Raw genomic sequence first — 12,736 nt, forward strand, 5'->3', positions numbered from 1 at the left:
AGTTGTTTTCATTTCTTAAGTATATGTAGTAAGGCTTACGTTTTCTTTCTTTTGGTATTCGTCATTTTTGTAAATGCTACGCGCGAGACCGAAGTCGCATATCTTGACGATGTTATCCTCAGCCAATAACACGTTGCGTGCTGCCAGATCGCCGTGTAGTACCTGAAATTTGTTCGAATATTCAATTATATTACAAATACTTGCTTAGCCTTTTTCGTTGTGTCAAGTGACCATTTTTTACGCGATACATACGATTCTATGTTTGGAGAAAATGAGGGAAACTGATTATTATTTGAGTTTGTGGCTGACATTTCCGCCATTAGTGAGAGTTTTTGGCATGTGGTTCTTTTCTAATGAGTCACGTGAGGCACTGATATATAAATTTTCATATCAACAGTGTCGCATTATGACGGTGACCTAGATTACAATCGTGTTACCATTTTATGTGATTCCATAAGCATAGAAAACGATTGTTCAGTGAATGTATTGGACCCTTACCTTTCTACTAGCGAGGTATTCCATACCTCGCGCGATCTGGAATGCCCAGGCGAGCAAGTCGCGGGAGAAGAGCGGGCGAGGTGCGCGACCGTCGCTGTAGTCACTCTCATAGTTAGACCGCCACTCCGGCTGCACGTAGCCCGTCTCTGATACTGCAAAACGTATACCAAACAATCAACTTTATAATTAGAAGTTTAATAATACGTTACTTTATACTTTTGGGTAAATTGGATAACCAAATATTTCAGACGGAATATCATACAAATGTAAACATAAGTTTACTTTCATGTTATTATAATTTGCCTAAATTCAATTTCTTATTTTAAGATGTGTAGATAGATTACTTCTTGGTTATTGAAAAATAAAGATGGCTCTAGTTAGAAAATACCGCAAATCAAATAATTGCATTGGTATTTTTCCAAAGCTTTTAAAAGGGCGTACCTTTTCTCCCAGATCTGTTGGTATTTCCAGTATTTAGGAATGTATTATCGGTTTCTTGCGTATGATTGGAGCTGAAGTAGTCTGAATGGAACCTGAAAATTATTTTTAGGTTATTTTTTATTTATTTTTTTAATATTAGCAGATTTTTGTTAATTTACTAATATTTCTTGTACAATTCCAACTTATATGTATGCTTGTGCTAGGATTTACAATTGTAGAAGGGCTGGATTTGAAACCCCGACCTCGTGATCGGAAATCCGTATCCTTAACCATTAGGTTGGTACAAAAAATAAAAAAAAAACATAACAGTATACTTACGCACTACTTCCGCTGCTGCAAGAGAAACCTTTGTTGACTTTACCGAGATTCTTATCCTTGTTGTCAGTTAGCTGGTCAATGAAGACCTCACGATGTTTCTGTAGGTAGTTGTGAATGTTGCCAAACTTGCAGTATTCAACTATCACTATTAACTCTCCTACAAATTTATAAAATAATATTTATTTATTTCATTGGTTAATCAACAAAAGTACATGTGTTCTTATATACAGTTTACTATTTTAGTTTACTATAACAAAAGATTTCAGGCAACATGTAATTTCACTTACAGTTAAACACAACATATATAAAGTATTGGTGCACAAACAATAAAAAATAGAACAAAATATGTAAATAAAGCAAATTACAAATAATATTAAACTAAAAAAAAATCAGAATTTAATAAGAAGGTATTTAGACGAATTGTAAATTAAACCACAATTAAAAGCGTGTATACAAAAATATCTATACTTTAGCAAAACAAGAAACAGAATGTTAAACGTCTGCGACTTCACTAGGATACAATACACCAACTATTTTTAATTTAAATATGGGTAATTTGTCATGGAATATATCGATGAAGCTATCGTTATTTATAAAATGCTGCAGTAATCTGCACAACCTCGGAATTTGATAATGGTGGCCCAAATTAGTTTTATATGTTCTGTGGGTTAGGATGGTCTTTGGATAATATTTAATTGATAAGCAAAAGATAGTTTAAACAACTGAGTAACGAATCAAATTCCACCAGCCCCTTGACAATCGAAAATACATTAATGTATTGAAGTGACAATAACTTTCGATAAATCACGTGCATGTTCTGTATTTTTCCTATACATTTTGACAGATTTTGTCGATTTTATAAGCGATAGCGATAATCGAATGTTACATTGTCTAAAACCTGTTATCCATTTAAATCGTTTAAATTTATTTTATTATTAACGTAATCATATTCGTTGCTAGTCTAATTATTTAGGATACAGGTCAAACGAAGACACACCTACACACAAGGGGAAAATACTTTGACCTCCTTTTTAACCTGTCGGGTAATAAAGGTATATACTTAATTTATCGTTGTCTATAGTACACAACAGCCTATCTTTTTAACCAGAGTTTTGATTGGAGATTTTCAGGAACAAAGACTCAAATTATATGTCTAGCTGTCTCCCGCGACTGCGTCCCCGCAGAACTAATAAAAATTAGCCTATGTGTTCTTCCATATTATGTTCTACATCTAAACCAAATTTCATCAATACCCATGCAGCCATCTATCTATTATACATACAAAAATTTGCATTTATAATATTTGTAGGAAGTGAGATTTTAGGTCAATTTTTTTTAACATCTTAAAGTCATAGTCGTAATAAGAATAACTTAATAGACAAAATACATAACTTATTGCGTCGTAACTAATTAAAAAATATTTTTTTATTCTATTCTGATTAACTTCGTGTCTCTCTAAATATTACTTGTATTTCCGCAAATCAGTTTCTAGCACAAATCTCAAACGACTGTGAAGGTGACCTTTTCATTAACTCAATAGCTTTATACGCAAAGTAAACACTGTTTGCACACTGATAAACATAGTTTCAATGTTAAAACAGTTCTTTATATGTTTACTGAGCCAGAAACTGCTCAAAATAGCATACCTTTTTTTAATAATTAATCTAATATTAATTTATTTATGAACACCATGTATTATTATGTGCCATAATCCATGGTAAACAATGTCCATGACACATGCAAATTAAAGAAAGCACTCAGACTTATGACTACTAATTTAAAAGTATACGGCATCGTTTCGAGGAAAATACATAAAGTGAATGTAATAATGAAAATATATAATAAATTAATTAATATAGCAAACTGATAAATAATTTTTTTTTTTTTTTTTTATAACAGAAGGGGCAAACGAGCAGCGGGAACACCGAAGTGTTCAACGACGCCCATGGACATCAACAATACCAGAGGAACCGCAGATGCGTTGCCGGCCTTTGAGGTGGTGATAGGCTCGCTTCTTGAAGGACCCTAAGTCGTATTGGTTTGGAAATACCGCCGAGGACAGACCGTTCCACAACGCGGCTGTGCGAGGCAAGAAGTTGCGCGAGAATCGCACCGTTGTGGAATGCCAGCCATCCAGGTGGTGTGGATGGAACCTGGCGGTCTGTCGTGTCGTCCGATGACGGAACTCGGCGGCAGGAATCGTTCCAAACAATTCTTCAGAGCACTCCCCGTGGTATATGCGGTAGAAAATGCAGAGGGAACTAACGTCCCTACGCAGCGCCAGAGTGTCGAGCCGATCAGTAAGAGCTCGGTCGTTGACGATTCGAATCGCTCTCCGTTGTATGCGGTCAAATGGAAGAAGCTGGTACTGGGGTGCTCCCGCCCAGAGATGCGAGCAGTATTCCATGTGGGGCCGAACTTGCGCCTTATACAGCTGGAGGCGGTGGCCCGGTTGGAAATACTGCTTCGCTCTGCTGAGCACACCCAGTTTTTTGGAGGCCAGCTTGGCCTTGTCTTCCAAATGACCGCGAAACTGAACGTCATTCGATATGTCAACGCCGAGAATACTGATACTGGCTGAGGCAACCAGGGGAGTGCCCTCGAAACGAAGATCCACGACAAAGGGTTGTTTTTTAGCGGTAATGGCGCATACTTGTGTCTTTTTGGGATTGAAGTCAAAAATATTTGTTGAATGCATCGAGTTTGTCATCTTTGCGGAGCAAGTTTAAAATTTAATACTTATGCTAATCAAAAAAAAATAAAAATGTTTCAGAAACAAAAACCTAGCAGGATGTGCACAGGATGATGCAAAAATTTAACCAAATAGAAAAAAATACTCACGTTTTCCTACATTCTTGGTACACGCTCCGAGAAGGTTAACAATATTAACATGTTTTCCTAGATGTACCATTATCTTGAGCTCCGTTGCTAGAGCCTTAATGTACATATTGTCTGCGGTCTTCTTCACCATTTTCACAGCTACTTCTGTAGTCTCTTCTGCATTTATTATTCCACGAGCTTCTGCCTTGTACACGACACCAAAAGCGCCTGCACCTAGCTGCTTACCTAATAAAGTTAACCTTTACTTAAAGAGTTTACACCATTTAAAATAAGAATGTGATAAGAGGACAAGGTTAGTTAATGGTATACAATCTTAACGATTTACTTTTTAAAAATACGTTTTAATGTAAATGTGGATAGAAACGTATCCATTATATTACAAGGTCTTTTTTAACAGCTAAGTGATGAAATAATATCACTTCTTAAACTAAAATAAAGCCCTCATTTCAGAAAAGGTAAAGTAAATTCTGTCATTTTTCGAAAAATGTTATTTAGGGGAATTTCAAACAATTTCGTATACCTAAAAGAAGTTTCTCAGCTGGGAATTCAAATCTGTTGTCGTATGGTAGAAGCTCAGCTTGCTCATCGATGCCTATATCAGGGTTTAAGGACTTTGTAACTCCTTCTTCGAAGTACAAGAGTCCAGCCGCCGCCAGTTCCTTCCTGAATTGTTTCTCCTTGCGTATCTTCCAAACGAGATAAACGATCAAGAGTAACAATACGAAAACAATTCCTCCAATAACGCTCAAGTAAGCCGCTTTGTTGGTAGATTTTTCTAGAACATCAAAAAACGTTGATCATACGGAATTTAACACATCAACATTACCGTGGGTTTCCACTGTCAAATCATTATTAATTTATCGATGAAAAATCTGAGCTATCAATACTTATATATATTGGAAATTCAGCAATGTAAACCCACGGGTAAAATTAATAATGCTTAAAACCTTTAATAGCAATATTAAAATATTCTCTCGTAATTTCGTCTTCGTTGACAGCAACGCACTCGTATCTCCCCTTGTTCTCCTCGAGCATTTGTTTGATTACAACACTGGAATTTATTCTACTGTGGTCCAACATTTCTGTGATAATATCAGTATTCGTTTCGTTCAATAAGAGGTTTCCATCCTGGAAGAAAATGCCATTAAGTATGTCGTTCTATATACAAAGATACAAGAATCTTTGAGGAGATAATTCTATTAAGTGCGGTTTTGTTCTGACCTTATACCATTCGATGCGTGGCGGTGGCACAGCTTCGGCCTGGCAAGTCAGTTGCAACGGTTGATATGGGTACACCTCTTCATTCTTCTCCTTTAAAGGTTCCGTAATAATTGGCGGTTGTTTTGCTAAAAATATAATTTTATCATTAAAATTAAAGGTAAGATCACCTCCCATTTGATAGCTTTGACGCAATAACGTATCCTTTTAACTCTACTCCTACGTGACACTTCACTTACAACTATTTTTATCACATGCAATTCGATTATAGAAATAAATAAAAAATATGTCATACCTGCAACTGTTATAAATATCGATTGACTCTCCTCAGTATTATCATATCTTACCGCGTTACATGTATAGTTGCCAGCATTTTGCGGCGATATATTATTTAATTTTAACTTTGCAACGTAAGAAAACGAATTGTTTGTAAATTCCACTGGAAAAAAGTTTTCTGTTAACACTATGATTTATGAATATTTATTTTCCCAATGACCTTGAAGTTCTACTAAAGTTCTGTTGCGAACTGACTACGTCGGTCGGTCGAAGGCAAGTATGTTTTTTTTTAATTTGACTTTTAATCTATCTTGTTGTTACACTTATAGAAATCTTGTTTACTTAAAGTGGGTAATTTCCTGTTTGTAAATACCTACTTAAGAATTAATGTCTCAGTACAAAAACTATTAATAATATATGTTTGATCCTTATAAGGTTTAAATTATTCTATTTCAATACATCAAACTTACCGGAATCTAAAATTTCCATATCGTCAATTCCAATCCATGTTAAATTAGCGAAATCATATACAGATGCGACACAAGTCAAAACAACATTCTGACTTTCATAGAACCAAGTTCGATCGATGTCTTTGATACCGAAACCACCGACAAGCTCTTGTACTATAAATTTTCTCGATTTTGTCGATGAATTTAAACTATTCGTTGCCTTGCATGAGATGTTTCCAGATACTCGTACAGGTATTTGAACATACGAAGTTGTTGTAATCAACGTTGATAAAGTATTGCTTGGCTGAAAAAATATGTTTATATATTATTAAAGACATTACATCTGCATGAGACGTGAATCTTATCCAAAAAATTTATATTGTAAATTAAAAATAAAAGAATCTGCATATCATCATAATGATAAATTGGTAAGTTAGATCTACTGAGGAAGTACAACAATCTCATATAATATGAATGTTTTTATTAACAAAATATATGTATATTCAGTTTGGTAGTCTTACAAAATAAGCCCATGGATCTATAATTGTAAGATACACGTACAAATTAATTATCTGTTTTCTTAAAGTTACACATCTTAATTCCTATACTAGAGTGTAAAAGAATTTTAGAAGATTGCAAGGAAATAAAATAAAACTAGCTGTCGCCAGCGACTCCGTACGCGCGGAATTAAAAAACTTAGTTAGTAGCCTCTGTGTTTTTCCAGACTATTTTCTACATATACGCCGAATTTCAGTAAGATCCTTACAGCCGTTCTGGAGTTAGCTTCAAATAAACATCCATCCATCCATCCATCTATCTAAATATTCACTTTTATTAATACGAAGTACGATAATAAGTATGTAACGTACCAATAACATTTGCTGATCGCCTGATTCACTAGTAAATATCCACTCAACGCTAGGCGTGGGATAACCAGTTGCCTTGCATTTTAAGTTGGCAATTGTACCCTCTACGGACTTGATATCATCGGGTATCCCAAAGTCTACTACTGGGGCAGCTGAAGAAATTAAAATAAATTAATAATGTATTAAAAAACAATTTGCTGTAAAAATATGGACCACAAAGGTCGTATTGTCCTGTGTTCGATTTTTGTACATTTGAACGTACCGTAAGTCGCTATGTTTATGGAGCTCTATTCAAAATAAATTATATCATAACTTTCAATTGGGTTTCCAATACAAAAAAATAAATGCAATTTTTAAAATGAATTAATTTCTCTAAAACTAGCGTCACGTCACTAGCGTTATAACAACGATTGATGGTGTACAATTAAGCATGTAAATAACTCATAAATATTTTCATTTACCTTTGACTCTTAAATCACGTGTAACATTCTTCGAATCATAGTCATTGGTGGCCACACATGTATAGTTTGCTGTGTCCGTTACAGTTAAATTTCGTATAGTCAGTGTAAGTTTACCCGTTGTAGGTCGTTTTATGTCATATTTAACTTTATTCGAATGTATTTCTTTGCCGTCACAGTAGCTGCAAAATAATACCATTAAACAATGAGCATCTATTTTACTTGCCTTATTATGTTCCACTATCATTTTTATTAATAAACACGTTAGCTGCCAGAATGATTTTTCGAAAAACGAAAAAAATTGACCAGCTGTTAATAAGCTTTATGGGACCTTGTGGGTCGCGCTATATACAACAATTCGATTAAAAAGCGTCCGACAAGCCACAGCGAAGTGTTGAACGGAAGTATGGACATAAAGTCCGACATGGCAGCTAACGTGTTAAAATAGAGACTACTGTGAAGAGGTTTGGTTGAAAAGCATAGGAGACTTTACAATACCATCAGACGTAGTCATCATTATCAATATTTTGATTTAATTATTACAGAACTAGCTGTCGCCCGGGACTCCGTCCGCGCGGGATTAAAAATAGATGTTGGCCGATTGTCAGACCTACTCAATATGCTCACAAAGTTTCATGAGAATCGGTCAAGCCGTTTCGGAGGAGTATGGGAACGAAAATTGTGACACGAGAATTTTACATATAAGATATGTCACATAGACAATTTTGCAAAGATGTTGTGTACTTAAGGTATAATAAGAAGTATATAACATGTTATTTTTAAATGAAGCATAACATAACTGTTGGCATTAAGTCTTGATAATACAATAATATCCACAAAAAGATCAGTGATTGAGGATTGATACATAGTTGTAGACATTATTAGTTAGAATCCTTTAGCGCGAATGGCGTGCTTTCGTTACAAAGTCATGTGTCAAAATGATTAGTGAGGGGATATAAACATTTTAGAAAGGCTAGTGTTGGGCCAGTACACCGGCACAGTGTCGGATTTTCTTCTTAACAATAGTTAGGGTTAAATTGATAGTTGTAAGGTGTTACATGATTGATTTGTGCAGAATTAAATTATTTTTAATAGCAATTAAAATATTAATATATACTTACCAAGTAATTCGAGCCGTTGGATAATCTTGTAAGTAATACATGAACTGGATAAGCCTTTGATTCGTTTCAGTTGGATTAATCTTTCTACCACCAATTTCTAATTTAATAAAACCAGTTTCTAAAATTTAAGAAATAAAATTTTATACCTCGTAGTTCAAATGTATCGTTCATATATTAAAACTAGAATTATTTTAGGCTTGATTTAAAAAGATTATAAAAATAATCTATCCTAATTATAAATATTATGTATATAAAATTGTATGAATAAAAATGAGACTAACGTAATTGTTTGTGTGAAATGTTATTCTGCTATTTTATATGTATGCTGTTGGCTTGTCTTAATAAATAAATAAAATAGAACATTTTTAACGATAATACAAAAATCTCTTAAATAAACCCAGCTTTGCCACGGGAAAGATTTTTTATTGTTTCTTCTAAATTTCATTAAATCTAATTTTTCACACAAATATTTAATATAAGTCCTTGTCCTCTTAAATACAAGTATACTAGACTAGTCAAGTCAATAATAACTAATGTTTTGTAGTGTATACTAATTATTTGAGCGTCGGTGGATCAGTAGTCAAGCACTTGACTTGCAATCTGCAGGTCCTGGTTTCGAATCCCGCCATGTACCAATGTTATTTTCGATTTACATATGTAAATTTATCCGACGTTCTTATGGTGAAGGAAAACATCGTGATGCAACCTACATATATCTGAGAAGAAATTCAAAGATATGTGTGACGTCAACCAACCGGCACTTGGCCAGCGTGGTTGACTATGGCCTAGTCACCCCTAATATAGGGTAGGCTATGAGCCCACCGGTGGGGACGTATATTGAGCTGATGATGAACTATTTTTTTAATTTTTACTATCAAGGATGGTCATTTAACAATGAATAAAGGGGTCATGTTATTAATTTAAAAGCAAGTTAATAATGCTGTCTTATAGCACATGTTATTCACAAACAAAATAGAACGCGCGTTCTTACGAAATCAGTCTATCAAAATGTGTACCCAGACGTTTTACCTAAATATAACTTTTTAAACGAAGCAGTGTTCTGTCCATAGCTATTTTTGGATATACAGGTGTAATTTCCCGCGTCTTCAACATTAGCATTTAGTATCGTTATGTTGCTATACAATATTCCACCTGTAGTTTCATTTTCATTAGTTTTATGTTGGATCTAAAACAAATGAATAATATTTGTATTATTTATTTAATGTCTTGAATACTATTGTATGAATTTAAAGAGATAATTGATTCGTACCTTCGATGCGACATTTGGTGTTCTCCAAGTTAACGCCAAAGCAGAGTTACTTTGATACTCGACAGTACAATTTAGAGAAAATGTTTCTCCGCTCAGAAAATATGGTAAACCACCAATTATTCGTGGTTGGGGCGGTGGAATATTTGTCACTATAAAAAATAATTTCTTTTAAAATTATAATAAGACAAAAGATATATTTTTTTAATCTATTAAAATGAAAATTAAAACATTAAATTAAACATTAGAACTGTCATATGATGTCAATGTATAAAAAAAAAACAAATAAAGCAAACAAATATTGCACGTTTATAATTGAAAATGTAATAAAAATAATATTAATGTCACGTGCAATACTATTAATACTAAAACAATATGGAATCATCAATGAAAAGTAATCTTCTAATAAAAATTAATCGCCCATTTCAACAGTACACCAAAACTAAACATATATATGTTGAATAAAACTAAAAGAAAATTTGTCCAATGAAAATACATTCTTTGTAGAATTTGTGTGGAATTAAATCATTAAATTTAATATTTTTGGACAAATTAACTTAAAATATTTTAGTTTTGTTTTAAAATATATATGTAGATTTATATCTTTATACGCGTAACCCAACATTCGATACACATTATTATGATTGTTAGTTAGTTAGTAAACAAATATATAAGTGCACACAAAGATCAACACACCAAAGAAGAAGAAAGAAGGAAAATAAGTCACAAGCTAAAAGCGGTCAACAAAACATTTACTCGATTAAATAATTCCAAAAGTAAATGAAACCATCACACCACGCTACCTCGTTACTTGACATCAAGATAGTAGCACTATCTACTTACACATACGTGTAGTTTTCTTATACGATTTCGTTCCGCGGAGTCCCTCGCATTGGTAAGAAGCGACCCTATTCGCTTTGACTACATATCCAATCTTTGGAGAATACTTTATAAATTCTGGTGTCTTGTTACTCTGCAGCCGTATTACCAGATAAATAATGAGTGGTTAGTAGGAGTAAATGGATATGTACCAATTTACATCCATCCTTTTTCAATTATATAAAACTTTTTTTTAAATATCGTTAATAATACAAATACAATTTAGAAATAATATATTATATTTTATATATTGAAAAAGAAGTAGATGTAGCAAACCACATTCACGACAGAACCATATAAATGTATGGCCATGATTTAGTGATCCAATAAGGAGTTTTAAAAGGCCGATGTTTCGTGCATGTGGTGGGTACACTATTATTAAAAGTCACACATCTTCTAATCACCTACGTTTATGTACAACAATGTCTTTTGAGTCTTCGAGATCTCCTCTCTTAGCGTCACAGGTCACAAGAACTATCGGGAGATCTAACATATAATCGCTATCGACCGTGAAACCAATTTTGGGATCGTAATGCTCATAGTCTGGAAAGTCCTGAATATTAAGAACGTTGTTAAGAACCAATCGAAGCATTAAAACATTGGTGTTCATGCTTTAGTATAAAATTATTTATTTGCAATAAGCATTAGTCAGATTTTTAAATGCAAGCCATTAACAAGACAAAATTAACCTTGATGCTTCATTCGATTATTTACTAAACGCAAGAGATTTTAATAAACTAATTCCGCCTCACTTTGTAAAATACTGTAAGAAAATTGATGAAAAAATCATGCATTTTCTAGAAGTCTATAGGCCTGGCTAAATGCTCGAATTTCACATGGTTACTTACGAAGCAATTTCTTTTATAGGTTTTATTTTTATCGACTTGCACTACTTATAGATAGAAAAATTAATTGTCGCCTTGAATCACATCAATGTGTCTAAATCTTGCATACATACCCCCATAAGTGTCATTTTTATATCTGGTGTCGTAGGTCTACATTCTATTACGACCTTTGACCCGTTTCCCGTTTTTACGACCTCCCTCATGGGTGCGAACACGCTATTTGTGCCTAAAATAAATAGAATTCATTACAACACATAAACCAATCATGCAAATTACTTTGTTCTAGAATGTTATGGAACGGTTCAATCTCACCGTTAACGTAGACATAAATATATGTAACGTGTTCAGTATCTTTTGGTTCCTCCATTAAATTGTTTAATAAATCGTCTGCCTCAAGAGTGTTATCGAAACAAGCGTAGTACCCGATTGCAAATTGATCGACGTCGTACAAGTTCAGTTCAATTTGGTATTTATATTTATCGTCTGAATTCGTTACCGTTGTTACACTTTTGTTAAAAAGCGATCCAACAACTTCTTCCGGTATATCTTGTTGTTTAAAATCCAATTCGGAGAATCCTTTGCATTTTATTGTAAAATTTTGACCTTTTTCTAAAACTATTTCTTTTAGAGATGGTTCGATGATTGGACCTTCCGTTTCGTAAGCATCTGAAAATGAGAGTCGTCCAGTGCTTCATTATTTATTCGTTGCATTAATTGTAAAATTTCAAAGTTAATTTATAACCCTACACTCTGAAAAATATACTCGTTGTAGTGATCAAGGCATTTTAATCGATAAGTTATTAAATTAAGATGAAATTGCTGACAAATACATATCCTCACGCGTATCACCTCAGTGTCTACTTGAAGTCAACCATGATCAACATTTTATTAATAAGGAAAATGACCTATTGTCAATTTATCAACGTAAGCGACTTACACGAGGCATTTTGTCATGTTGCCGGTAAATGTTTGCGTCCTTGTCAAGACTTGGATATCAAATAACAATAATTATGAAAGGAGAAAGTATGAGTTTGCTGAAAATGACGAAGGCTTCGACAACATCAGGTTATCATGTTAATGGTAGTTGTAACATGAGCCGTGGCAAGTCTATCGAAGGCTCTATTAATTAGGCCGGTTAGGGCGTGACAGGGCGCGGTCAACATTCGGAAAATTAATCCTACCGTGAGGACAACGCGACCCCTACGCGCTGATAGCGATTGATAGAATCGAGCTCTAGAGACGGTCACCAATTAATTGAT

At 33.9% G+C, this 12,736-nt stretch overlaps 1 protein-coding gene across 1 annotated transcript in view; it reads right to left on the reverse strand.

Moving 5' to 3' along the window:
- Pvr (PDGF- and VEGF-receptor related) overlaps positions 1 to 12,736 on the reverse strand; it is a 31,750-nt gene that overhangs the window by 2,994 nt on the left and 16,020 nt on the right. The window contains exons 2-21 of the mRNA XM_013319458.1: positions 11,790 to 12,143; positions 11,591 to 11,703; positions 11,037 to 11,185; positions 10,793 to 10,799; positions 10,597 to 10,726; positions 9,757 to 9,905; positions 9,516 to 9,672; positions 8,487 to 8,604; positions 7,369 to 7,547; positions 6,911 to 7,059; positions 6,063 to 6,345; positions 5,612 to 5,755; positions 5,320 to 5,444; positions 5,046 to 5,226; positions 4,619 to 4,873; positions 4,099 to 4,323; positions 1,258 to 1,414; positions 940 to 1,031; positions 499 to 650; positions 26 to 162 (exon numbers count right to left, since the gene is read on the reverse strand). Of these exons, the coding sequence (XP_013174912.1) occupies positions 26 to 162; positions 499 to 650; positions 940 to 1,031; positions 1,258 to 1,414; positions 4,099 to 4,323; positions 4,619 to 4,873; positions 5,046 to 5,226; positions 5,320 to 5,444; positions 5,612 to 5,755; positions 6,063 to 6,345; positions 6,911 to 7,059; positions 7,369 to 7,547; positions 8,487 to 8,604; positions 9,516 to 9,672; positions 9,757 to 9,905; positions 10,597 to 10,726; positions 10,793 to 10,799; positions 11,037 to 11,185; positions 11,591 to 11,703; positions 11,790 to 12,143 (3,256 nt within the window). The remainder of the gene's footprint in view (positions 1 to 25; positions 163 to 498; positions 651 to 939; positions 1,032 to 1,257; positions 1,415 to 4,098; positions 4,324 to 4,618; positions 4,874 to 5,045; positions 5,227 to 5,319; positions 5,445 to 5,611; positions 5,756 to 6,062; positions 6,346 to 6,910; positions 7,060 to 7,368; positions 7,548 to 8,486; positions 8,605 to 9,515; positions 9,673 to 9,756; positions 9,906 to 10,596; positions 10,727 to 10,792; positions 10,800 to 11,036; positions 11,186 to 11,590; positions 11,704 to 11,789; positions 12,144 to 12,736) is intronic.

The sequence above is a fragment of the Papilio xuthus genome, unplaced genomic scaffold (assembly GCF_000836235.2).
Source record: "Papilio xuthus unplaced genomic scaffold, Pxut_1.1 DF826115.1, whole genome shotgun sequence".
Lineage (NCBI taxonomy): Eukaryota > Metazoa > Arthropoda > Insecta > Lepidoptera > Papilionidae > Papilio > Papilio xuthus.